General features: G+C 67.5%; 13 protein-coding genes across 13 annotated transcripts; 6 read left to right on the top strand and 7 right to left on the bottom strand.

Annotated features, from left to right (window-relative positions):
* Positions 1–81: 81 nt before the first annotated feature.
* RHOBADRAFT_52538 (uncharacterized protein) lies at positions 82–929 on the bottom strand (the record flags this gene model as incomplete). The annotated part of the gene is made up of 4 exons (XM_018416389.1): positions 82–151; positions 293–443; positions 604–759; positions 848–929. The coding sequence occupies 4 exons, from the start codon at positions 927–929 to the stop codon at positions 82–84; spliced, it is 459 nt and encodes a 152-aa protein (XP_018272595.1).
* Positions 930–1207: 278 nt separating this feature from the next.
* RHOBADRAFT_52537 (uncharacterized protein) lies at positions 1208–3936 on the bottom strand (the record flags this gene model as incomplete). The annotated part of the gene is made up of 7 exons (XM_018416388.1): positions 1208–1959; positions 2034–2147; positions 2213–2547; positions 2647–3171; positions 3243–3491; positions 3561–3685; positions 3763–3936. The coding sequence occupies 7 exons, from the start codon at positions 3934–3936 to the stop codon at positions 1244–1246; spliced, it is 2238 nt and encodes a 745-aa protein (XP_018272594.1). The 3' UTR covers positions 1208–1243.
* Positions 3937–4180: 244 nt separating this feature from the next.
* Positions 4181–4573, top strand: RHOBADRAFT_42887 (uncharacterized protein; the record flags this gene model as incomplete). Its single annotated transcript, XM_018414131.1, has 2 exons — positions 4181–4415; positions 4494–4573. The coding sequence occupies 2 exons, from the start codon at positions 4181–4183 to the stop codon at positions 4571–4573; spliced, it is 315 nt and encodes a 104-aa protein (XP_018272593.1).
* Positions 4574–4848: 275 nt separating this feature from the next.
* RHOBADRAFT_52536 (uncharacterized protein) lies at positions 4849–6599 on the bottom strand (the record flags this gene model as incomplete). Its single annotated transcript, XM_018416387.1, has 7 exons — positions 4849–5260; positions 5370–5399; positions 5472–5541; positions 5625–5782; positions 5842–6041; positions 6110–6311; positions 6382–6599. The coding sequence occupies 7 exons, from the start codon at positions 6597–6599 to the stop codon at positions 5056–5058; spliced, it is 1083 nt and encodes a 360-aa protein (XP_018272592.1). The 3' UTR covers positions 4849–5055.
* Positions 6600–7094: 495 nt separating this feature from the next.
* RHOBADRAFT_52535 (uncharacterized protein) lies at positions 7095–9077 on the bottom strand. The gene is made up of 8 exons (XM_018416386.1): positions 8892–9077; positions 8813–8825; positions 8645–8747; positions 8258–8573; positions 7648–8117; positions 7475–7579; positions 7350–7354; positions 7095–7283 (listed from the first exon to the last, which is right to left on the bottom strand). The coding sequence occupies exons 1-8, from the start codon at positions 9065–9067 to the stop codon at positions 7224–7226; spliced, it is 1248 nt and encodes a 415-aa protein (XP_018272591.1). The 5' UTR covers positions 9068–9077; the 3' UTR covers positions 7095–7223.
* Positions 9078–9455: 378 nt separating this feature from the next.
* RHOBADRAFT_52534 (uncharacterized protein) lies at positions 9456–11083 on the bottom strand (the record flags this gene model as incomplete). Its single annotated transcript, XM_018416385.1, has 6 exons — positions 9456–9794; positions 9867–9947; positions 10032–10260; positions 10336–10612; positions 10689–10887; positions 10966–11083. 6 exons carry the CDS (start codon positions 11081–11083, stop codon positions 9721–9723), a joined length of 978 nt encoding a protein of 325 aa, XP_018272590.1. The 3' UTR covers positions 9456–9720.
* Positions 11084–11969: 886 nt separating this feature from the next.
* Positions 11970–13931, top strand: RHOBADRAFT_13284 (uncharacterized protein; the record flags this gene model as incomplete). The annotated part of the gene is made up of 9 exons (XM_018412136.1): positions 11970–12013; positions 12160–12228; positions 12456–12473; positions 12570–12708; positions 12775–12954; positions 13031–13041; positions 13106–13341; positions 13419–13527; positions 13625–13931. Coding segments are annotated over 9 exons (1113 nt in total), but the record flags the coding sequence as incomplete, so codon positions are not given.
* An 895-nt stretch (positions 13932–14826) lies between these two features.
* Positions 14827–15640, top strand: RHOBADRAFT_42882 (uncharacterized protein; the record flags this gene model as incomplete). The annotated part of the gene is made up of 4 exons (XM_018414130.1): positions 14827–14983; positions 15066–15080; positions 15143–15276; positions 15449–15640. The coding sequence occupies 4 exons, from the start codon at positions 14827–14829 to the stop codon at positions 15638–15640; spliced, it is 498 nt and encodes a 165-aa protein (XP_018272588.1).
* Positions 15641–15882: 242 nt separating this feature from the next.
* On the top strand, positions 15883–17171 carry RHOBADRAFT_35174 (uncharacterized protein; the record flags this gene model as incomplete). Its single annotated transcript, XM_018413258.1, has 6 exons — positions 15883–15974; positions 16061–16235; positions 16304–16420; positions 16496–16639; positions 16728–16949; positions 17022–17171. 6 exons carry the CDS (start codon positions 15886–15888, stop codon positions 17139–17141), a joined length of 867 nt encoding a protein of 288 aa, XP_018272587.1. The 3' UTR covers positions 17142–17171.
* A 279-nt stretch (positions 17172–17450) lies between these two features.
* RHOBADRAFT_42880 (uncharacterized protein) lies at positions 17451–18360 on the bottom strand (the record flags this gene model as incomplete). Its single annotated transcript, XM_018414129.1, has 4 exons — positions 17451–17486; positions 17647–17930; positions 18008–18274; positions 18342–18360. 4 exons carry the CDS (start codon positions 18358–18360, stop codon positions 17451–17453), a joined length of 606 nt encoding a protein of 201 aa, XP_018272586.1.
* A 440-nt stretch (positions 18361–18800) lies between these two features.
* On the top strand, positions 18801–20978 carry RHOBADRAFT_52530 (uncharacterized protein; the record flags this gene model as incomplete). The annotated part of the gene is made up of 6 exons (XM_018416384.1): positions 18801–18971; positions 19073–19317; positions 19385–19679; positions 19750–19804; positions 19870–20441; positions 20510–20978. The coding sequence occupies 6 exons, from the start codon at positions 18801–18803 to the stop codon at positions 20912–20914; spliced, it is 1743 nt and encodes a 580-aa protein (XP_018272585.1). The 3' UTR covers positions 20915–20978.
* A 181-nt stretch (positions 20979–21159) lies between these two features.
* RHOBADRAFT_42878 (uncharacterized protein) lies at positions 21160–22038 on the top strand (the record flags this gene model as incomplete). The annotated part of the gene is made up of 2 exons (XM_018414128.1): positions 21160–21629; positions 21720–22038. The coding sequence occupies 2 exons, from the start codon at positions 21160–21162 to the stop codon at positions 22036–22038; spliced, it is 789 nt and encodes a 262-aa protein (XP_018272584.1).
* A 160-nt stretch (positions 22039–22198) lies between these two features.
* Positions 22199–23291, bottom strand: RHOBADRAFT_66224 (uncharacterized protein; the record flags this gene model as incomplete). The annotated part of the gene is made up of 2 exons (XM_018418898.1): positions 22199–22705; positions 22794–23291. Coding segments are annotated over 2 exons (992 nt in total), but the record flags the coding sequence as incomplete, so codon positions are not given.
* Positions 23292–23804: the final 513 nt, after the last annotated feature.

Genomic DNA, 23804 nt, shown 5'->3' with positions numbered 1-23804 from the left:
GTGGGTCAGTACACGGTCGTACTCGTCGCCATCGACGATGTCGAGGTAGAGATAGAGGTATGGGTGAGGCAAGTGAAAGGACTAGAGAGAAACGTCGGCGCACCGTGCGGCGACGGCCTCGTTGCCGGCCCAGAGCGTGCCAAAGTACCGCCTGAGGGGCGTTAGGAACCGCTCGGGTCAACGCCTCGCAGTGCCGATAGATGACGGCGTCGCACTCGAGGTGTGGGAGAGAAGAGAGCGCGTGAGCGGGCCCGTGACGGGGTGCGTGGGAGAGAGGGAGGGGGAGGGAGACGCACCGAAGCCACCGCGACCGCCCCTGCCGGCCCCGACGAAGCTACCACGCTGAGCGAGGGGAGCTGCGGCGGGGGTCGGGGGAGCAGCGACCGCCTTCTCGACCTTCTTGTCCTTCTTGGTCTTGACGGCGCCCCACTGCTGAGCGAGACCTGCGGGATGCACGAGAGCAGGCGAGCGAGGATGGCGGGGCGCACGACAGGCGAGGGGGAGATGGGGGACGAGGAGGAGGAGGAGGAGGAGAGGGGAGACCGGGGTCAGCGGGCACAGCTCGCGACAGGAGGCGGCGAGGGGAGGGAAAGAGGTGCTCACCCTCCGACATCCGCACGATGGTCACCTCGAGGTCGCCGTTGGCCTCCTGGATCGCGTACAGGATGTCCTCGTCGGTCCAGTCGGGGAAGAGCTCCTTTGCCGTCGCCAGCTTGCTCCCGAACTTGGCGCGCAGGCCGCGAACCTCCTCCGTCTCGTCTGTGGGCGGTCGACAGAGGTCAGTCGACTGGCTCGGGGCGGTCGAACAAGCTCAGGAGAGGCGAGGACGTGCCCTGGTCTTGGTCACGCGCAGAGGGAGCTGGCACGACGGCGCTGATGCCGCCGCGGCCGCGTCGGGGGCGGCCAGAGCCGCGAAGGGGAGCAGACATTGCGCTTGGGGGTTGGAGAGGGTGGGGAGGGAGGGCTGGGTCGTGCGAGCAGTGCGAGGTGAGGAGCGAGCGAGCGAGGAGAGCCGCCCGCCTCTCTGAGACGGAGGGGCCAGAACCTCACCACTCTCCCCTCGTCGCCCTCGGCTCGCAGGCTGTCGAGACGTGGTGCATTCTACTCGGTACTACCTGACACGATTTGTCGAAGCCCAAGCGAGACTCGAGCAGAGGGTGCGGCGGACGGACCTCTCGCTCGCTCTCGGAAGCTCTCCATCGTCGCTCAGGGTCTCGCACGACCCGCCGTTGCAAGGGAGCGTCTAGTCGTCCTCCTCGTCGTCGTCGCCGTCCTCGTCGTCCTCGTCGCTGTCGTCGTCGTCCTGGATCGCCTCGAGGAACGGCCGACTCGCCGACCACAGCTTCTTGCCATCGTCGCCCGCCGTGCTCCTCGCCCTCGGGTCCTTGTACCACACAAAGACGGCCTCGTCGCTGACGACGTCCGTCTCGTAAAAGCCCTTGAGGACGCGCAGCCACAGGCGCGCGTCGCCCGCGCCCTCGGTCGCGACAAACTCTTGCGCGACGAGGAGCGAGTCGACCATGGCCTCCTCCTGCTCGCCCGTCAGGTTGGCGAGGAGGCCGCCCCACCGCGCGAGCAGCGCCGACGCGCCCGCCGCGCCGTCGCACCGCCGCAGGACGTACGGGATGACGACGGCCCGCACCTCGCCGAGCGGCACGTTGCTCGCCATGCGCAGCGTCTTGAGCTCGATCGCCGCGTTGTCGACCGTGTGGTTCTCGGCGAACGACCGGTCGAGCGAGTGGACGCACTCGGTGACGAACTCGCTCTGCTTGGACGCCGACGACGTCGCCTGGAGCGACTCGAGGCCGGCAATCTGCGGCGCGTCGTCGTCCGAGCCGCCAAAGCCGTCGTCGTCCGACATCGAGCCGCCGGTGCCGAGCGAGTCGGTCGAGCCGTTGTGCGACAGGCTCGAGAGCGACGAGGACGAGCCGTGGAGCCGAAGGTTGCTCAAGGCGTTGCCTGCACGATCGTTCGAGTGTCAGAGCGGCACGAGATGAGGACGGCGAGAGAGATAGAGAATGAGAGAGACGCACCGAGGCGAGTCACGCTCAGGTTGCGCTGGTCGACGGCGTCCTCGTCGTCGCTGTCATCGTCCTCGTCCTCCTGCCCCTCGGCCGGCCAGAAGAAGCCCGTCGCGTCCTCGCCCACTGCAGGATCGTCTCGACGTCGTCAGTGCGGCCCGGATAGAGAAAGGAAGAGAGAGAGGACGCACACGTCGCCTGCCCGACATGCACCTCGCCCTCGAACTCCTCGCGCGACACCCTGCAGCCCTCGAGCCTCGCGCCCTTGCCGAGCCGGACGCCCGCCGCGACGAGCGACCCACCCTCGACGACGCTCCCGGGCGCGACTACGGCGCCCTCGCCGATGACGCTGTCGCGCACGACGCAGCCGTCGCCGAGGTGGGCGCCGGCGAAAACGTACGAGCCCGAGACGTGGCACGACGACCCCGTGCGCACGCCGGCGCCGAGCACCGAGTGCGTGATGAACGTGTTGGGCCCGATGGCGCACGACAGGCCGATGAGCGAGGTCGACGAGATCTTGCACGTGCTGAGGAGGGGGAAAACTGGTCGTCAGAGGGCGATCGTGACGGCGAGCGCTGCGGCGGCTTCGACATCGCGAGGGAGAGGGAGAGAGAGGGAGACGCACCGAGACAGGTCGACGTCCTTGCCGTAGTAGACCCTCGCGCGCCGCTGCTCGTACCGACCGGAGCGGTCGGGCATGTTCTCGTCGGGCGCGAGCGGGTACGCCTTGCGGGCGAGGAGCGCCTTGCTGACGGCGTCGTACGACTTGGTGTTGGTGACGTAGGCGGCCCACGCCGGCGAGGTGGCGCCGGACGAGGCGGTCGCGGCGGACGAGAGCGGCGACGACGACGGCTCGAGGATCGTGCAGCAGATGGTCTTGCCGAGGAGGTCGGACGTGAGGAGGCCGTTGACAAAGTCCGGGTAGAAGAACTGGTAGTCGAAGTTCTCGGTGAACAAAGGCGCGACCTCGGAGCTGCAGATGACGGCACCAACGGCCTCGAGGTCGGACCGGGTGTGGACGTCCTTGCCGCCGGCGAGCGCCTCGCGCGGCACCGTGAACGTCTTCATCTTGGGGAACAGCGACGACTGCTCGTAGTGGAGGAGCTGGGCGTCGGTCGTGAGCGAGTGGACGGCGAACGTCGAGTGGGTCCTGCGCAAGGGAGAGGCGAGGTCAGGGCGCAACTCGAGGGCGAGCTCGAGAAGACGAGGTTGGGGACGCACTTGTTGACGATAGGGCGAACGATGCAGCTCATCGACAGGCTCGGGTCGGCCTTCCTGCGCTCGGCGAACTCGTCGACCTTGGCCTTGAGGTCCACGTTGCCGACGTAGCCAGCTTGGACAACGAGGTAGTCGGCCGGCGCGAGGATCTGGAGGCCGTCGACCTCGCGAAGAACGTCACCGGGCGTGAGGGCCTTGGTCGGGCGAACGACGATCGAGATGTCGGAGCTCGGGAGCTGGAAGCTCGACGACCTGCAGGAGGGAGGAGCTGGGTCAGGTCCGGTTGCTCGAGAGAGGGCGCGCAAGGGACGTTGGACGCACGCGAGCCACTTGCGGACCTCTTCGACGCCGTCGTGGACAAAGAGGAAGGCCTGCTCGACGCCGGACGCCGACAGCGACTCGAGGGTCCACGCGAGGAGGGGGATGTTGAGGAGCGGAAGGAGGCACTGCGAGGACGGGCAAGGGACGGTCAGGGACAAGGGCTCCTCGCGACGCGTGTGCGAGCAGGACAGGGTGGACGCACGAACGGTCGCTGTTCACCTCCAACGTCGACCTCGTCGAACTCCTCGTCCTCTGTGCGAGCGCGGCGGACGAGCGGGCCCCACCGCTGTTCCTCGCCCCAGCTGTCGCACAGGACGATGGCCTGGAACGGGTGCTCGGTCTTTGTGTCCTCCTTGGAGAGCCCTTTGCCGCTCATCGTCGCGAGGTTGGCGAGGTGGAGAGGGAGGAGAGGCGAAGAGGAGCGAGGGCGAGCTGGCGTCGGACGAGTGGCGGGACAGCTGGCGAGTGCAGTGCTGGCGAGGCTGTCGGTGCGCTGTCGAGCGTGGACTGAGCCGAGTCGGGGACGAGCACCGAGATGAGCCGCAGCGAGAGGAGCGCGGTCGAGGTTGCCCGCTCCTCGTCCCCCGACAACGCTCGACAGGCTCAGCAGTACCAGGACCATGTCCAGCTTCATCCCCTCGACCCTGCGCACCCGCCCAGACGCGCCCCAAGACGCGCCCACCTCGTCCTCGCCCCCGCGACTCTCCCTCCCCGACCAGGTCTACACCGACTGCCAGTCGTGCCGCATCACGGGCACCCTCACCTTCTCCGCCGTCGGACTGTACGCCCTCACCGTCTCGCGCGCAACCGCAAAGACCCCCGTCGGCAAGGGTGCGGCGAGCTTGATGGGTCTCGGTGCGCCCCACCCTCCCCTCCTCTCCTGGCCTCACATCAACAGCGCGAGTGACGCTGACCCTCTCGTCCCTCCCGCAGGCTTCCTCGCCGTCGCCGCCGCCCGCTGGAACACCTACTCGCCGCCGCCAGTCGACACCGCCCCGCCTCAGCCGGCGTGAGCCTCGCGCCCACCCTCGCGCAAGGCCCTCGCACGACCTGCAGCGCACGCCGAGCCCGGTCGCCGTCGGCTTCCACATCGCGCTCGACTTGAGCGGTGCCGAGGCGTCCTCTCGAGCACACGACGGGCGGCGCGCACGCTATCGGGCTCGACGAGCAGCAGCCGCCAAGCGCTCGCTCGCCCGTCCCGAGCACGACGCGAGCGTCGAGGCGCCCTCTCGTCGCCTGTCGCGCCATGCGCGACGACGTGCGCAACCTCGCCGACGAGCGGCGAGCTGCCTCGCCCACACTCGTCCCCCTTTCTCTCTCGTACTTTCTCTCGCCGCTCTCGATCAGCCTCTCGGCGCGCCCAGACCCAGAGGGAACCCGTACAGACGATTAATGCAACGAGAGACGGACAGGATAGATGTGCGGCGAAAGACCAAGCCACCGAGAGTGCTACAGAGAGAGACACGAGACAGAGAGTGAGAGAGAAAGGCGAGCCTCAGGCCAGCCTCGTCTGGGTGAACGCGCCGATGTACGCCGTCGACGCCTGCTGTCCCGACGTCGACCGGCGGTAGTTGCCGATCTTGAGCGAAGCCGACGAGCCCATGTCGCCCTGCGCACGGTAGGCGATGGCCGGCTTCGCGCTCCCCTTGACGTAGGCGGTGTACATGATCGAGCCGCTCAGGCCGTACGTGATCGTCATCCTGCGAGGACGGGGAGCGAGGAGTGTGTGGACGAGTCAGGACGAGGGCGCGAGAGAGAGGGAAGATGTGCAAGGGAGGGCCTGAGCGAGAGGGAAACGAGGCGACGTACTCGTGCGTGATCTCCTTGTTGAACCAGGCGCTGCGGTAACGTACCTCGAGTCAGGCTAGACCTCTTGAGGGCGAGAGAAAGTGGGAGGGACGAAAGACGCACTCGATGCCCTGGCTGAACGTCGCGCACGGCTTGCAGTCCCGGACCGTGTCCGTGATGACGACCTGGCCGTCTGCGGGTCGCGCGAAGCTCTGTGTCAGTTCGAGGACGAGGACGAAGAGGCGCAAAGAACTGAGAAGGGGGAGGGGAGCTCACTGAGGTAGTCGAGCGTGATCACGGCGCCGCCGCAGCCGTCGCGCCGCAAGATTTGCCATGCGTGATGAAAGTTGAAGTTGGTCGAGGTCGTCGCCTGCCACGACTTCCACGTGTAGCGCCACGTCTGCCCAGCGACGGCGCCAGGCCACGTGAAGAGTCTGCGGGACGACGAGTCAGTGCGGCTCGGGTTGACGACGAGAGAAAGCTCGGGACGCACTCGTTGCGCTGTCGAGGAGTGACTGCGGCGGTAGTAGTCGTCGAGGGAGCGCTCGTCGTCGTAGAAGAAGGCGGTGCGACGGTCGTCGAAGGAGGAGGAGGCCCACAGCCGTTGACCTGGCGCTTGGCCTTGAAGCTCGGCGAGCCGACCTGGAACGAGGCGTAGTTGGGGAAGCGGTACGGTTCTTGTTCGGGGAACGCCTGCAGGAGTGAAGCGAGGTCAGGTTTGCGAGAGCAGGCACGTCGAGGCGAGGGCAGGGCGGACGGACCTCGAAGTAGGCGTCCAGGTCCTCGTCGTCTTGCAGCGCTCGCAGCTCGGCCTCGCTTCTCGAGTCGGTCGGGTCCTGCGACGGTGATGCGGCGAGCGCGACGTACTTTCGCGCGGCGGCGGCGGACGACGAACTCGCGGCGACGGCGGCGAGGTACTGCTGCTGCGTCGTGGTCTGCAGGTTGCCCGTCGCCCCGAGAGAGCTGCGCGGGCCACAGAAGAGTATGTCAGTGCACAGGAACTCTGGCTCGAGAGGACGAGAGGAGGACGCACGAGGTGTAACACGACCCTGGCCAACGCAGGCCGACAATGGCCCGCGGGCACCGGTTTGCCGCGAGCGGACCCGAAGCTTGCCACCTGAACGTGTTCGAGATCGAGCCCGACTGGTAGTAGTTGCCGTCGGCGAGGTATGCGGCGGTGAGAGCGCTCACCGACTCGAGCGACGAGGCGGCGAGGGCGAGGAGGACCACGGCGACGGGAGGCGAGTACATGGCTGGCGAGACGGCCCTGGTGCTGTGCGAGGCGACCGGTACGAGCGCGAGAGCAGTGGCGAGCGTGTGAGAGACGGAGGAGAGCGCGAACAACAGCGCCCCTTCCCCTCGCCTCGACCTCGAGCCGGTCCGATCGCGAGTCGAGAACGCGGCTCCGGCGAGCTCCCTGTAGATGAAATTTGCCTCCTGCGGCTCCGAGAACGTACAATCGTCGCCAAGAACGACGGATCGAGCGCGAACGCGCAGCTCCGTTCGCTCAACTCGTGCACGGACCCGCGGTCCTCGTCCCGAACTGAGCGGGCTCGCTTCTCGAAAGTAACCGCTCCTTCGTCGTCGTGGGCGCCGCTCTCTGCTCTCGCTGCGAACACTGGACATAGCCTGCACCCCTTCAGGCATCGCGCGAGGCGAAGGAGAGAGACACGGTGGAACGAGCAGAGCCGGAGATCCGATTGCTCTCCTTCTCTCGCAGCTCGCGGTCGCGGACGCAGACACGACGAGGACAGAAGAAGGATCGTGCTCAAAATAGCTCTATCCGTCTACAGATCTAGCGACTTGGCGCGCCGACAGTCGAGGACGAGTGACTTGAGAAGGTCGTGAGGAGGGTGACGGCGAGGGGCGAGATGCTCAACGAGCGAGCGAAAGGCCGATGCGGTTGGCGACGACGTCGTGCATGACGTACACGTTCTGCGCAGGGCGGGAGCGAGGTCAGTGAGCTGTTGACAAGCTGCGCGAGAGAGGGGAGAACCTCACAGTCACTGCCCGAGGTCGGCGCGGTAGGAGGTTCGAGGGAGGGGGAAGTTGGCGGATCGGCGACGTGTCAGTGGATCGCTCGACAGGGTCGATGGAGGGGAGAGAGGGGGCGAGCGAGGACGCACTAAAGGCGTCGCCGAGGAGCCAGGACGAGCCGAGGCCGAGGTCCGAGCCAATGACGGCGCCGACGCAGCGGTCGGGCGCCTCCTGCAGGTACCCAAGGTTGAACGCTGCGACGAGAAGAGGTGTCAGGGCAAGTCGTCGAGGGGAAAGAGAGGGAGAAGGGCAGAGGACGCACAAGATTCGGCGACGGCCCACTTGGTCGCGTACGCGCGCTCAAAGCCAAAGGCGAGGTCGGGCGGCGAGGCGCACGGGTAGGTCCAGAACTCGTCGCTGTACGACTCGGCGCCGGGCACGTTGGACCAGAAGGCGGCGGCGGCCGACGGCGGCGCGATGATGAGCGTCGTGCCCGAGTCGAGGATGTGGGTGGCGACGGGAGCGGCGAGCTTGCCGCTGATCATGGGGGCCGACAGGCCCATCTGCCAGTAGGTGCGGATGCCGTTCGGGGCCGGCGTGACGTTGTACCACCGGGGCGTGCCGGCGATGCGCGCCCTGTTCGAGCCGCCAAAGGTGATCTCGCTCCGGCCGGTGTAGCTGAGGCGGATCGAGAAGTACGGGTTCGTGACGTACTGCCCTTGGGCCGCCAGGGTGAACATGAGCGACGACGAGCCGGCCGACGAGAGCGACGGGTAAGAGAGGCCCATCCTGCGCGAGCAAGACGAAGGGTCAGTGGCCGTGCGAGGACGTGTTCGAGGCGGACAGGAAGAGCGACGCACAGGCTGCAGGACATGAGGAGAGTCAGTCAGGGCGCAAGGATCGAGACAGAGAGGGAGAGAAGGGAGACGCACCCGTCTGAAGCGAGTCCCGAGACCGTCGACGAGAGCGAAGTTGCCGCGACAATGTCCTGGCCCGTCGCCGTGCTGCCGCCGGCGGTGACCGTGTCGGTGTAGACGACGCCGATCGACGACGTGCCGTCGACAAAGCTGGTGCGGACCTGCTTGGTCGTCTTGACCGCCGACGAGCTCGCGGCCGTGTCGTAGCGCTTCTTGGTCCCGCACGAGGTCGTGCACGCGGTCGAGGCCAGCGTAAAGTCGGACGAGCCCGAGTCGAAGAAGATAGAGAACGTCTGCGCAGGCGAGCCGACCGAGACTCGGCCCGTCCAGACTGTGTGCGCGGTCGCAGGGTCAGCGAGGTTCTCGAGAAGGCGAGGAGGCGAGGGGGAGGGAGGGGCGCACCGGCGTTTTCCGGGTCGGGCAGGCTGAGAGGCATCGTCCCACGCTTCTGGCGTGCGACCGGGTCCTTCATCGTCTGCGCGTAGTAGACCTGGTTCATGCGGTTCTGCGACACGGCGAGAGAGAGGGTCAGCTCGTTCGACGAGTCGACCTGCGAGGGCGTCGCCTCACGCGCTCGAATTTCCTGCAGAGGGACAGGACGCCGAGTCAGTTCGCGCTCTTGAGAGGGGACGCCGTCGAGCTGACGCACCTGGACAGGCGCTCCGTCTCGGCGAGGAGGCCAGGAATGTTGACGGAGCCGTCGCCGTTCTTGAGCCCGAGGTCGCGCGCCTGGAGCTTGATCGTGGTCGAGCCGGGCGTGTAGGTGGCTGCGGCCGAGCCGACGAGCGCGAGGGTGCCGAGGAGGGCGAAGGACGAGGCGACCATGGCGAGGCGGAAGGGCGGGGGAGGAGAGCAAGCGAGTGACGACGGTGGGAGGCTGGAAACGAGTGTGGTGGGTGCCGAGTGTGGGCGTGGGAGTGCCTGCCAGCAAGCGAGCTCCTTCGGGGGGCGAGTGGTGGATGAGGAAGAGGCCAAGTGGGCGGCCGCCGACCTCGTCGCGCCGTCGCGCGCGCCGGCGACGCGTCGTCGGGCGAATCTCCGAATCAGCTTGCGCAAGCCGCAGCCGCGAGCTTGAAAGCCTGAGCCAAACAGGCTCGCATAGCTTTCGCTGTGCACAACCACGCCGAACAGGCTCGTCGTCGAACGACGGCGAGTTCGGACCTCGTCTTCCTGATCGACCTTCTCAAGTTTTGAGCTCTCGCCTCACCGACGATCTAGAAACGCTGCAGAGTTCGCAAGGTTCGTGTTCGGTTCGTACGTGTAGGGGTAGAGCGTGAACGAAGGGGGCCAATAGCTACATCGAGGAGAGAAAGGGAGGAAAGAGAAACAAGGAGGGTGACGAGGGCGACCAGGGCCAAGACCGACGACGGGCACAGAGAGCATACTGCCGAGTACGAGACGAGGGACGAGAGGAGAGAGAACGAGGGCGAGGAAGGCGAGTGCTGTAGTAGTGTCTAAAGGAGGGAGAGGGGAGGGATCTAGGCGAGGGTCGCGACGCAGGCCGACGAGGCCGAGTCGAACGAGTAGCCGTCGGCGCACGACCAGATCTCGCCTGCAGAGCGGGAGGGAAGAGAGTCAGGTCACCGCCGACGACTTGGCAAGGGAGAGCGAGAGCGAGACGCACAGACACCGGCCATGCAGCCGACCGACTCGACGCCCGGGAGCGAGGTGCAGTCGACGCCGCCCTCGGTCGCGCAAGCACCGCCTGCGAGGATGGACAAGGAGCGATCAGCTGCTGTTCGCCCGAGATGGCCGGTCGCGAAAGAGAAAGAGAGAGGGGAGGACGTACACTGCTCGAGGTTGGACAGGGTGTCGACGCACTCGAAGCCCTTGGCGCCCGAGATGGCGCAGGCGGTGTGCGAGAGCGGGCACGCACGGCGCTTGAAGAGGGCGGCACCGTTGACGCGAGCACGGCGAGCGCGGGCGCGAGCGCCGGTCGGCTGCGGCGCGAGCTGGCACGTGAGCGACGTCGCGTCGCAGGTGAGGGCGGCGCCGGTGTCCGAGTCGACCGTGCAGGCCTGTCGAGGAGAGGAAAGAGTGGTTAGCGCGCTCTCGTCGCGACAAAGACCAAGGTGACTGGGGAGGGGACGCACAAACTCGGGGTCGAACGAGCAGTCGCCGTCGACCTGGGTGACGAAGTTGGAGCAGACGCCGCCGTCGTTGATCGAGCAGAAGCCGCTCGCGCAGTACTGGTTGTAGGTGTCGAAGTTCTCGGCGGCGGTGCCGTCGGGGTTGCCGGTGCTCGGGTCGTTGCAGAACGTCCCGTCGCCGCCGCAGGTGCCGAGGATGTTCTCGCCACTAGGGTCGGAACAGTAGAGGAATCCGCTACAGCTCGAGTCGGCGTCGCAGTCGGTGCCGGGGCCGCCCGAGCTGCGTGCGTGAGGAGGAACGAGGGTCAGTGCGCGCCCGTCGACATCGAGCGAGATGAGGGGGAGCAGCGACGCACCAGACACCGCCCGAGCAGACGCCGTTGTCGCAGTTGTCGTCGGTCGTGCACGCGGCGCCGGCAATGCCGCAGAAGAAGCCGGCGTTCGGGCCGTAGGCGACACACTCCGGGTTGGTCGGGGTCGCGCCGTCACCCTGGAAGCCAGAGTCGTCGGCGCTGCCGGGAGGGATGAGCTGACTGTCGAGGCACTGGTTGGGGTCTGTAGCGGGACGAAGGACAGGGTTCGTCAGCTCGAGAGGGCTCGACGAGAGGGGGAGGAAAGAGGCAGGGGACGCACCGGCCGAAAGCGTGCCGTCGCCGTTGAAGATGTTGCACGGGAAGCGACCGTAGCCGGTCTGGGCGAGGGCGACCGACGAGAGCGAGACGAGCGAGGCGAGGGCGAGGACGGAGCGCATGGTGATGATGGTCGGCTCGAGGTGAGGGGAGGAGGTACGGGGTCGAAGAGTGGGGGCTTGGGAAGGACGGAAAAGAGGGAGGACGGCGAGCAGGAATGAAGGATGAAGGAGGAGAGAGAGAGAGAGAGACGGCGAGGACGAGCGCGAGGGCGATAGAAGCGCGAGCCTGGGAAAGCGGCCGGACGAGCGGACGAGCCCCGAAAGATGTGACGGCCGCGTTGGGACGGAGGTGCAGCACCGATCGATTCGATCACTGTGAACTGCAGCACCATGCCACGCGCAAGCGGAGCCGAGCAACCCTTGGCTGAGCCGCCTGGGAACGACCGGCTCCTTCGCCGGGGTGGTCGGCCGAAGCTTGCGGCCGCTTGCGGCAGCGTGAGGACGCTCGCGCTGCTGCGGTCCATCGAGGAGCGTTACAGGTGCATCGCAGCCGTGCGTGGCAGCCTGCGCCCCAGCGAGCGCTGGCCAGGGGGTGCTCGGGAGCGGTGGCCGCCCCCCGGACGACCGGCGGAGATTGAGGAGGGAGCCAGGCCGCGGTCGATCTGCTGGGCGAGCGCGGGGGAGAGGTCGCATGGACCAAGGCAAGGGCCTGTCGGCTGCTCGTAGCCATCGAGCTGCGCCTGGGCAGTTCAGGAGCGAGTTGAGCGGGCGGGAGGAGAGCGAGCAAGAGAGCTTCGTCGTCGTCGTCGTCGTCGTCACAGTGCTGGCCTCGCTCTGTCCACAGCTCTCGCCTGCCGCTCTACCGCTCGCGAGCTACGCCTGCTACTCGCCCGCACGGCACTACACCCGCTTGGCGCGCCCACACGCCATGAGGGTTTAGTTCGTTAAACATGAGAGCTTAGTACGTTAAACATGAGAGCTTAGTACGTGAAACATGAGAGCGAGCATGGCCGAGGAGACCGAGGCACGGGTGCTCGTGCTCTACACTGGGTGCGTCCGCGTCCATTGTGCCCGCTTCGTCGTCCACCGGAGCCCTTGCAGTCCTGACCGTCTTGCTCCCTCCTCCCTCTTCCGGCGCCGGTACCCCGCTCCCTCTCGATCTGCCGTCCTCCTCGGCGTCCATGCGCCTCGCACAGCGGCACGATAGGCATGCTCAAGACGGAGAAGGGAGGGTACGCGCCGCACCCGGGCTTCCTCGCGAGCAAGTGCGTCCACAGTTCTCCTCCTCTCTCCTCGTCTCTATCCCGGTCGTACGCCGGCCCAAGCCCTCGCGAGAGCGAGCGCAGAGCTGTGCGTGCGAGTCGGAGGACCGTTGGCGGAGAACCGCATTCCTGACCTCGGCCGATTTCCCCCTCCCTCTCGCCCTTCCTCGATCACTTTGTTCTCCTCGTCCGGCTCGCCATCCTCCATCCGGCCGTGATGGTTCCGACAGCCTTCGCTCGCAGGCAAGGTTCGTTGAGGAGCCTGTTTCGCGGCGAGGCGCCCTCGCTCCCTCGATCCGCGCATTGACCCCCTCGTTCTCGCTCGGCGCGGCGCTCGTCCGCAGGTTCCACGATCCGGCATCCACCTCGGTCTTCGCCAACAGCTCGTCCGTCAGAGCGTTCGCGCAATGGTCGGCATCGCGGTCCGACAGCGGCGCGTCCACGCCCGCCCTCGCCCCGCTCCCGGCCGAGGACGACCTGCGCGTCGAGACGTCGACGGGCCCGGCCTACCTGCCGTCGCTCGTGACGCCCCGCTTCGCCCAGGGCAAGCGCGTGCGCTACGTCGTGTGGGAGTACGAGCACCTGATCGACTCGAGCGAGATTGAGCCGGCCGACTGGATCCGCATCGCCGAGGACATCGAGCGCAACTACACGGCCTGGGACGGCTTCCTCGTCCTGCACGGCACCGACACGCTCGCCTTTACCGCGTCGGCACTGTCGTTCCTCTTGGTCCGTCGCCTTTTTCTCGTCCTCGTCGCGCCCTCGTCGAGCGCCCTCACTGACTCGCTCTCGAAGCGCCTCGCAGGAAGACCTCGGGTGCGCTCAGACCTCGACTGTCGCCCTCTCGAGCTCCGAACCTGACTCTGTATCTATACCGCAGCAAGACCGTCATCCTCACGGGCGCGCAGATCCCGCTCAGCCAGCTCTTCACCGACGCGACCGACAACCTCCTCGCCTCGCTCGCCATCGCCGGGCACTACTCGATTCCCGAGGTCGTTCTCGTGTTCGACAATGCCGCCTACCGAGGCAACCGCACCATCAAGGCGTCGTCCGAGGACTTTCACGCGTTCCAGAGCGCCAACTTGCCGGCGCTCGCCACGGTCGGCATCGACATCGGTGCGCTCGAGCCTCTCTCCCTCCCTCTCGGCGAGCGAGTTCGCGCAGGACTTACACTCTTTCTCGCTCGCTCGCAGAGGTCGCCTGGCCCCAAGTGCTTCGTCCTGGACCTCGCCCTTTCCACGCGCACAAGCAGCTCTGCTCGGACGTCGGTGCGTCGCTGTCCTCGCCCTTCTCTCTCCCCTCGTACATGGACTGACTCGCTGATTTATATTAATTTTATTGTTCAAACATGAGAGCTTAGTACGTGAAACATGAGAGCTTAGTACGTTAGCCATGAGAGCGTTCGCGGCGTCGTCCTCGAGTCGTACGGCGCCGGCAACGCGCCCAAGCGTCCCGAGCTGCTCGCCGCCTTCCGCGAGGCGACCGAGCGTGGTGTCGTCATCGTCAACGTGACGCAGTGCGCCAAGGGCGCCGTCGCCGCCATCTACGCGACCGGGCGAGCGCTCGCGGCGGCCGGCGTCGTCCCCGGCGCCGACATGACGACCGAGTGCGCCCTCGCCAAGCTGTCGTACCTCCTGTCCAAGCCCGACCTGTCGCCTGCGCAAGTGCGCGCGCTCATCGCCCAGCCTCTTCGAGGCGAGCTCACGCCGCTCGCGCCGGTCCCGACGTACTCGAATCCGGCAAACCCCGAGACTCGCCTACGCACCCTCTTCTCGCAGCTCGTCGAGTGCGCCCCCTCGCCGCAGCGTCCTCGACGAGCCTCGTCGGCGGCGTACGAGGCGAGCGACGCGCCGGTGCTCCCGCAAGAGTTCTCGGCGTCGTGGCCGTCGACGCTCGCCGACGAGGAGACGCTCCGAGCCGCCGTCCTGCCGCACCTCCTCGCCCAGGCCGCCACCAAGCCGGGCGAGCTCCTGCAGTCGCTCCTCGCCTCGGCCGCCTCGCCGCCGACCGCCTCGAGCACGTCGGCGAGCCTGTCGTCGCTCGCGCTCCCCTCGCTCCTCAACGAGCCGGCCTCGACCACCTTCCAGACCCCTCTACATCTCGCCACTCTCGCCGGCGTCCTCCCCAACGTCGAGCTCCTCCTCGCCTCGGGCGCGTCGGTCCACTTGCGCGACGCCAACGGCCGCTCGCCCCTCTTCTACGCCGCCCGTCACCGCGGTCCCGACGCGCTCGCCATCGTCAAGGCGCTGCGGGCGGCCGGCGCGCACTTCAGCGAGCGCGAGCTCGAGGCGGGCGATGTCGGGCTCGAGGTGGCCAAGGCGGACAAGGCGGGCGACGCCGAGGCGAGAGGGATTTGGCTCGAGGCGCTCGGGGAGGAGGGAGTCGAGCGGGCAAAGTTGGCTCTGCGGGCGTTGCTCGAGCTGCAGTAGACTCTTGAAGATGTACAAAAGCCGTTCCCGAATGCAACTCGCCCGCGTCGCCTCTGTCACAGTCTGCGTCGTTCGAAAGCGAGGAGGAGGAGGAGCCCCTCGTCTCGCTCCGCACCAGCGCTCCTCGTCGCCGTGCCTCTGCTGCGCGTGCATCGCAAGGCTGCCTGGCGCCATGTCAGCTCCGGCGCAGGACCAGCCGGCCGCCCACCACGCTGCGGCGCCGCCAAGCTTCCCGTCGTCCGCCGCCGACCGCCTCGACCCTGAACGCGCGAGAGAACCGGCGCAGAAGCTGTGGGGCAGCGTGCTGGTGCCCAACAATGGCTCGACAGGTGCGCACCACTCGTGACTCTCGTCCGCGTCCTTCTCCCCCTCCTCCACCGCCGGCTCACCCCCACCTCTCGTCGCACGCAGCTCGCGACTACTGCGGTCCGCCCTCGCGCTCTAGTCTATCGGCGAGCATGACCCTGACTCTCTCCAAGTGCGCGCAGCTCGCGAGCGCAACTTTCTCTCCATGATCAAGACGGCGACAATCCTCGCGCTCGTGTCCGCGTCGTTGCTCATACGGTTCCAGTTCGGCGAGCAGGTGTCGATGCCGCAGTTTGAGCGATACGCGCAGACCCCTGTAAGTCCCTGCCGCCGCCTCCTGTCCTGCCGAGCACCAAGCTGACTTCCGTCCTCCCCTCTGCCCCCTCCCTTCTCCTCGCGCCGTCGTTCCTCGCCTACCCTCCCCTGCCTCTGTCTCCTGCGACCTTGACGCCGACATACGCGTCGTCCACTCGTACCGACACTCGCAGCTCGGCGTCCTCTTCTTCGTCGCATGCCTCGTCACGCTCGCAGCCGGGACGTTTACCTTCTACAGCACCTCGTCCGGGTACGAGCACCGCCGCGCGTTCGTCTACGCCGGCAGGTCGACCGATGCTGCGCTCGTGGGGGTCACCGTGCTCATCTTTACGACGTGCGTCGTGCTGCTCGTGGCGAACGCGTGAGGGCGGGGCGGTCGGACGAGGTAGAGAAGACGAGGGCAGCCTGAGGGGGCGAGGGGCGACGGCGTGTTGTTGTTTCTCTACTTGCGTGCAACGTGAGCCTTTATCTATGCTACCCAGCGGTCCAAAGCGAGCGACAGAAAGCCCTGTCCAGCGAGCGAGGCGAGCTCTGGCGTCGCCCCCACCTCGACCTCTGTCGCAAGGCGGTGCACTGCGCACTCCTCCCTTCCTCACTCACTTCGCTCGCCATGTCCATCACGGTCGTCAGTTCTGCCGCACAGCTCGACTCGCTCACCTCGGACGCGTCGCGCGTGTCCATCATCGACTTCCACGCCGTGTAAGCCGCTCGAATCCTCCTCATCATCATCATGACCGCCCCCTCCCAACCTCACTGGAAACTAAGGCCTGCTGCCTGGCGCGCAGATGGTGTGGTCCGTGCAAGGCGATCGCGCCCGTCTATCAGCGCCTGGCGTCCCAGTTTCCGGCGGTCCAGTTCCTCAAGGTCGACGTCGACCAGGTGCCGGCCGTCGCTCAGCGCTTCTCGGTCAGCGCCATGCCGACCTTTGTGGTGCTCAAGGGCTCGAACAAGGTGGATGAGGTGCGCTCGCTCTCTCTCTCCTCTACTCCCTACCTCCCACCACCGAGTTGACCGACCATCTCGAGCAGATGAAGGGCGCCAACCCGGCCGGGCTCATGCAGCTCGTCAAGAAGCACGCGCCGACTAGCGCATCGGCGTCGTCGAGTGGACCGCAGGCGCCGCAGGAGAAGGGCCTCGAGGGCTTCGTGCGTCCCGCCCCCCCTCCCTCGTCCCTTCTCCTCCGCAGACGAGTTCCTCGAACTGACTCTCTCATCCCGCAGACCTCGCTCAACTCGCAGGTCGACCAGAGCCAGGTGCACTGCTTGAACGAGTCGGCGGAGCACACGCTCAAGGGCTTGCTGCGCGGCGGCGGCGACAAGTGGCTCGAGTCGGACGCCGACGAGCAGCTCCTGCTCCAGATCCCGGTCCGTCGCTCTGTCGATCCTCTCGCCCCGGTCAGCGAGTCGAGCCGGACAGGGTCCTGAAACTGACTCTCTCTCCTCGAGCGTGCAGCTGCAACAGGCGATCAAGCTCCGCGCCCTCCGCTTCACGACCCTCCCCTCTCACCTCGCCCACGCCCCCAAGACGGTCCGCCTCTTTGTCAACGCGCCGTCGACCGACTTTGACACGTCGGCCGAGCCGGCGCAGGAGGTCGTCCTCGACGAGGAGCAGGCCAAGGGCAACAAGTCGGTCGAGCTGCGCTTTGTGCGCTTCCAGAGCGTCACCCACCTGAGTGTGCGTCTCCCTCTTCTCTCCCTTTCCTGTCGACGACGGCCTGACCTCTCTCTCTCTACGCCCTTTGTGCAGGTCTTTGTCGTCGACAACCAGGGCGGCGAGGACGTGTCGCGCATCGACAAGCTCGAGCTCGTCGGGCTCGAGGTGGCCGGAACCCGCATGAGCGACTTGCAGAAGCCCGAGGAGGAGTGATTCGGCGCGCAATACAGCGTAGCACGACAACTCTGGTGCGAGAGGCGAGAGACGTCGCGAGGAGAGCTGCGAAAGTCGGCGCTTTTCTGCGTCATGGCGAGGGTCCGAGCGGACTCTGGAAGCCCGGCTGACAGCTTTTCGAGCGAGCTTACCTCGCTCTGAGGGCGAGCACACGCCTGCATGCTCGACCTCTCGCCTCTCAGCTATCGCGAAAGAAGAGAGGTCATTTCAGATCCTGGTCAAGCTGCCGACAAACGTCCTCTCACCACCTCGCTGCAGGCGCGAAAGGGCTCGAGAGAGCGCGACGAGTCACGACAAGGCGAGAGAGTGACCGCTGCGACGTATCTGCGGGCGCAGAGGAGCTTGAGTACGGGCGCAAACTCGGACGCGAAGGGAGAGAGTTGGACGCACCGTTCCTCCTCGCCCGAGGGCTCCCTGTCGCCTCGCCAAAGCCGGGACGCTCGTCCGAGCCCCGGTCGCTCAGTGAAGAGTTTGAGCGGGCGACCTGCCTGTGCGCCCACCTGCCCGAGCCCGGCGAGTACGGCGGGACGTCCGACGCGTAGGACGGGCACGGCGAGGTCGGCGTCGTTGCACGAGAGCCGCGTTCGTACGGCGGGAGAGGCTCCTCCATCTCGACCGCGTCGCTCGGCAGGAAGGCGAGGTCGCGAGGGTCGTCGTGTCGAGCGCGAGGAGGCGAGGACGGCTCACCTTGGTCGCCGACCATGGCATCGCGCCTGCGGAACCGGAGCTGGGCGAGGCGTTGCTGCCCTGCGGTAGCAGGAGGGCGCCCTGTCGACGGTGTATGGAAAAGAGTCAGCTCGGCTTGAAGCGAGGAGGGAGGGAAGGTCAAGGGAGAGGGGACGCACGGTTCCTCCCGACAGTCTCTCCGTTCGTCGCACGCACCGAGCCTCCTGCCCATCTCGCTCGTCGACGCTCGTCCTCCGAGCTGTCGCTCGCGTCCCACCGTCCCGCCTCGTGGCCCCTGTAGCCCTGCTCGGCGAAATGTTCCCGCAGCGCGCGCGTGCGAGGCGAGAAGTCGCCGTCCTCGCTCGACGGGTGGCCGTCGGGAGCATCGTCGTGCCGACCGTGTCGAGCTGCGGGCACATCGTGGTCGGCGTGCGAAGAGGAAGGCCCTGCAGAGACGCGAGAAGTGAGCGCGCGAGGGCGTGAGGACGACGACCAGGGGAAACGAGAGGTCACGAGAGGATGTGCGCGGCATGCTGCGACGGGCAGACCGCAGCTTGGAGGTTGAAGCTAGCTGAAAGCGCCGCGTCGTCGGTCTGACCGTAGCTTCTCGACGAGCGTCGTCCGCGGATGGTCCGAGAAGCAGTGCGGAAATGAGGCGGACAGGAGCGCGGACACCGCCGGCACGGCTCAAGCTTGAGCAGGCCGAGTCTGGGCTCGTCCGCGAGCGTGGGAGGGCCCGTCGGCCGAGTGCAGGCAGCAGAAGGAGGACAGGAGGAGGACCAAGATGAGGGATCTGCGGCTGCACGGCCCGCGGGGCGCAGCTGCAAAACCGGGCAGGGCAAGCGAGCACGACCGAGTCGCCCAAAGACAGCTTGGACCCAGTCGAGCGAGTTGGCGCGAGCGAGAGGACGGCGAGCCCCGACACGCGACGAGCAGCTGCTGGCTCTCTCTGTACATACGCCGCCCGCCACCATGCTCGGCACGGCCAGGCTCCTGCTAGCCCTCGCCATCGTGCGCCAGACCCTCGCCCTGTCGTCGCACTCGCCGAGAGACCTCGAGGCCCTCCCGGCCTACGCTGTCTCCCTCGCGGAGCACGGCATCCTCAACGACACTATCGCCGACCTGCTTGCTCAAGACGTCGAGGTGCGCCACCTGCACTCCCCCCTCCCAGTCCCGCCGCCCAGGCGCTGAGAGCTGACCTCGCCTCCTCCCCCTCCTCCCCACATCGCCGCCGCCGCACGCAGGCCTCCTCGCACCCGTACCCGCTCAAGCGCCACCTCCTCCGCACCCCGAGCGGCCAAGCCTTCCTCTGCACCGTCCCCGCCGCAACCGGCGAGACCAAGAAGCAGGCCGGTGCTCGCGCCGACCACGACGCCCTCGTCCGCGCACGAGAGCGCGAGCGCGGCGTCCAGCACGGCCTCGCCCTCCTCGAGCCCATGCGCCAGGGCTGCCTCTATCTTCGCGAGGGCTGGTTCACCTACAGCTTCTGGTGCGCCCCCCTCTCTCTCTCCCTCGCCTCGCCCCGTCGGTCCACCGCTAACCCTCGCCTCGCACAGCTACGGCAACGAGATCCGCCAGTTCCACGCCTACGACATGCGCGTCCCGGGCACCAACGGGCCCAAGGAGGACCCGGACGCCGACGCCTACACGCTCGGCATGATGCCCGAGCCGTCTTTCAGCCCCGAGCCCAAGTACGGCTCGGGCCGGCATTCGGTCGAGCTCCAGGTGCCGACCACGCTCGGCGGCGGCGACGGCCTCGGCTGGGACGAGGGCGGCCGCTACCTGTCGCAGGTCTGGGACAGCGGGACCATCTGTGACAAGACGGGCTTGCCGCGCGAGGTCGAGGTGCAGGTGCGCCCCCTTCTCTCTTCCCTCTCTTCCTCTTTCGCGCTCGTCCTGACCCTCTCGACCTGCTTCGCAGTACCACTGCAACACGCAGACGATCGACCGCATCGCCCACATCCGCGAGACGTCAAGTGCGTCCCCCTTCTCGCTAAACCTCCTCGAGCGTTACAGCCCTGACCTCGCGTCTTACCCACAGTCTGCCGCTACGTCATGCTCGTCCATACACCTCGCCTGTGCGGCGACCCGCTCTTCCTCGAGGGCCACGACAAAAACCAAGAGCCCGCCGCGACGATCGAGTGCCAGCCTGTCGTCCGGCGTCTGCAAGAGCAGCTTCCCGAGCAGCCGGCGCCGGCAGCTGTCGCGCCTGCGCCCGTCTCGCCAGTACCTGTCGATCAACCGCCGCACCATGCTTCGACAGCAGCCGGCGCCGTCGACGACGACGACCTCGACCTCGAGCACGACGTCCCGCGCGTCGACCTGCAGACGACCCTCGACGAGCTCCTCGACACCGAGGGCACCCTCACGCTCGTGTACGACCCAGACAGCGGCGAGATCGAGTCGATCGTGAGCGACCTCGGCGAGGACGTCTTTGTCGACAGCGACCTCAAGAAGCAGCTCTTTGCCGACATGGTCCAGGCGGCGATCGGCGGTGCCGACGGCGAGGACGGGTCTGACGGCGTCGAGAAGGACGATCGTCACAGCGACGACGATGCGCCGGTGGGGCGGGAGAAGACGACCGAGGAGTCGCTCGAGAACCTCGCCAAGCTCGTGCGTCCACCCTCTTCCCCTCGATCTCGCTCTCTCGCGGCCTTTCCTGACCCGCTCAACCCGCACAGATGCACGATACACTCGCCGAGGCGCTTCGTGCGCACGCTCACCCCGCCAACGAGCAGCGCCCGCCCGCACCGCCCGGCGACGCCGCTCCTCCCGCCGCCGCCGCGCCCGACCCTATCGCCTCCCTCCTCGACGTCATCCGCCGTGCGACCAACCCTCCCTCGTCTGACGCCGAGCGCGCCGCCAAGCCTGCGCCGCCGATGCACCCCGGGTTGCACAAGTACCTCGAGGGCTTCAGCAAGGAGAAGCGCACGGTGCGCGTCCCGCCCGAGGCGATCCTCGGCAGCGAGGCGCACGAGCGGCTTCGTGCTCGGTTCGCGAGGCGGTACGAGGCGGAGGAGGGCGAGCAGGAGGGTGCAGCTGGAGGGGAGGGCGACGAGCGCACGGACCCGCGTGACGAGTTGTGACTTGTGAGCGGCGGGGCCTCTCGTCGAGGCGGGCTTGCAATGTGTGCACAGTCTTCTCTATGTGTGGTGCGTCCCGACGAGCACGCAAGAAGCATGCGCCGGTCCTGGTCGTGAGCGGGACGAGGTCAACCAGCCCCCTCTCTCCCGCTCCTCCCGCTTGCTGCGCCAGCTTGCATCTCGTCTTCTCTCGCTCTCTCTCTTCTTCCTCCGCACGAGCACTCTCTACACGAGTCTGCTGGTACACCATGCCGACCCGCCGAGCGCTCCCTCTTCGAATCGCCGCGCTCGTCGTGAGCGCTTGGACCCTCGCCGGCGTCGCCGCCGGCAACAACGCGCCGCCGTTCTCGACCCAGATGTCGCTCGACGGCGAGGACCTCCTCAGCGTCTGGTTCGAGCGCAACGGCTACGCGTACAAGTCCGACTCGGCGTTCGAGTGCGAAAAGTTCCAGCTCCTCTTCTTCGGGTCGGCGGCACCACTTTCGCTCGACGTCCTGCGGTTCCCTCTCCCGCTCAACGAGTCGGCGTACGAGGTCCTGCACTACCTCGGCGACTGGGGCGACGTCGCGCCGGGCGAGGTCGCGACGTGGGACACGCGCGGCGCAGAAGTCGGCGACGAGTTTGTCGTGCGGCTGCGCGACGACGAGGGCAGGGTGTCGTACTCGGAGCCAGGCATGGTCGTCTCGCCCGAGGACTCGTTCCCGTCGAGAGAGTGCACGTGTGTCGCGCTGTCCGCCTGCCTCGCCGCCTGTCCTCGTTCATGCGCACTGACCTCCTCTCTTCGCCCCTCTCCTCGACAATCTCGCAGACCTCGCCCCGGCTGGACGCTCCTCGGCGCCACCTGCGCCGCGCTCAGCATCGTCTGCTTCGCGCTCGCCGTCGCCGTCGTCTTTAGCTGCGGCGAGCACGCGCAGGATTGCTTCAGCCGGGCACGCCGAATCGCGGTCGACGGCGGCGACGGCGAGCCCGTCCCACCTATCCTGCCGTCGGCGTACGTCGCACCGACGAGGCGCCACAAGCGGACGAGCTACGAGAAGATCAAGGTCAGGGAGGAGGGTGCGCGCATCGACGAGGACGAGGCAGAGTTTGTCGGGACGTCGCCGGTGAGGAAGGCCGGTCGAGGTTGAAGCGTCCTCTGTCATAAAGGTCTCTGTCTGACATCTAGCCTTCGCTGCGTCTCGCCTGTCGCAAGCCATGTTGCACGAGAAAGCGGCGAGAACACGCTGAAAGCCGACCTTCTCAAGTCGCTCCTCCTCCTCGCATGACCTTCTCTCGGCACGAGAAATGGGCTCGAGCAACATTAAGAGAGTGTCCTTGCACGTTTGAGATACTCAGAAAACGCCGACGATAGCTGCGACCCTCCTCCCTCTACTCGCTCGCGTCCCGCCGCTGCTGCTGCTGCCCGCCCTTGAGGTCCAACGGGCTCATCGCCCTCGCCGGCGCGTCCTCGCCGCCCGCCCCTGCGCCCGGGACCTGCATGTTGTTCATGCCCGTGAAGCCGCTCGGGGCGTACATGCTGGGCTGCTGGCCATGGCCGGGCGCGAAGCCGCCAAAGCCGCCGCCCATCGACGGCGACGTCGGGTAGCCGTACGGCGACGGCATGAACTGCATCGACGGCATCGAGGCGAACGAGGTGGGCGGGAGCGAAGGCGAGACGCCGCCGTTGGGCGACGAGGCGCCCTGGAACTGCGACATGGCGGCGAGGTAGGCCTGCTGGGCGGCTTGCTGAGCGGCTTGCTGAGCGGCGTGCTGGGCAGCCATCATGGCCTGCTGCTGCTGGAACGCCTGCTGCTGCTAGATACGCAGAACGAGAAGAGTCAGAGTCAGGGCGCGGGAGGTGAGGACAAGGGGGAGGAGAAGAGGGGGAGAGAGGCGGACGCACCTGGTTGACGCCCTCGCCCGTCTGCTGCGGCTGGAGCTGCGGCGAGCCGCCCATGTGCGACTGCCCGCCGCCCATCTGCGGGAACGCGCCGAACCCGCCGCCCATGCCCATCGGCGGCATCATGCCCATGCCGCCGGCGCCCATCATCCACGGGTTGCTCCCGCCGCCGCCGTAGCCGCCGAGCGACTGCATCGAGCCCATCGAGCCCATCTGGCCCATCTGGCCGTACGGGCTCGCGCCTGGGCCGGCGCCGAACTGCGCCATCTGCATCTGCTGCTGCATGAGGGCGAGCTGCTGCTTCTGGAGCTCGTCGAGCTGCTTCTGGCGCTGCTCGGCGAGCTTGCGCTCGCGCTGCTGCTCGGTGAGCGCACGCCCGACGCCGCCGCTGCGCTCCTTCTCGCGTTGGTGCGACGTGAGGGCGCCGACGAGGCCCGTCTGCGGCGGCGGCGCCTTGTGCGGCAGGCTGACGAGCGTGCCGCCCGTGTCGCGCGCGGCGCTCTCCTGCGCCCGGGCCGAGCGCTCCTCCTTCTCGATGATGCCCGTCGCGAGGAGGCCGTGCGGGTTGAGGGCGGGCTTGCGCGTCGGCTGACCGTCGACGAGGTGCTGCTGCTGCTGCCCGTGAACGTCGGCGCCAAACTCGGGCCGGCTCGGCGACGCAGACATGTTGCCGCTGCCGCCAGGGTAGTTGGCGTAGCCCGGGCCGTGGTCGAGGTACGACTGGCGTGCGGCCGGGTCGACGCCGGGCGTGCGCTGCGGCGAGTTGTTGTACTGGTGCCGCGCCTGGGCGTGGCGCTCTCGCGAGGCGGACGGGCCGATGGGCGACGTGGCCCGGCTCGCGTTGGCCGGACTCGGCGCCAGCGAGCCCGACGAGGCCGAGTGCTGCACACGAGCCGGCGGCGCCTCGTCCTCGCTCGAGTCGTCCTCGACGACCTCGTCCTCCTCCTCGTCGCTGTCCTCCCACGCCTTCTTCTTAGCCGGCTTGGCGCCCGGGGTCCGGCCCGGCCGCGTCAG

Source organism: Rhodotorula graminis (assembly GCF_001329695.1).
Source record: "Rhodotorula graminis WP1 unplaced genomic scaffold RHOBAscaffold_4, whole genome shotgun sequence".
NCBI lineage: Eukaryota > Fungi > Basidiomycota > Microbotryomycetes > Sporidiobolales > Sporidiobolaceae > Rhodotorula > Rhodotorula graminis.
This window is presented reverse-complemented; position numbering and strand designations above follow the sequence as displayed.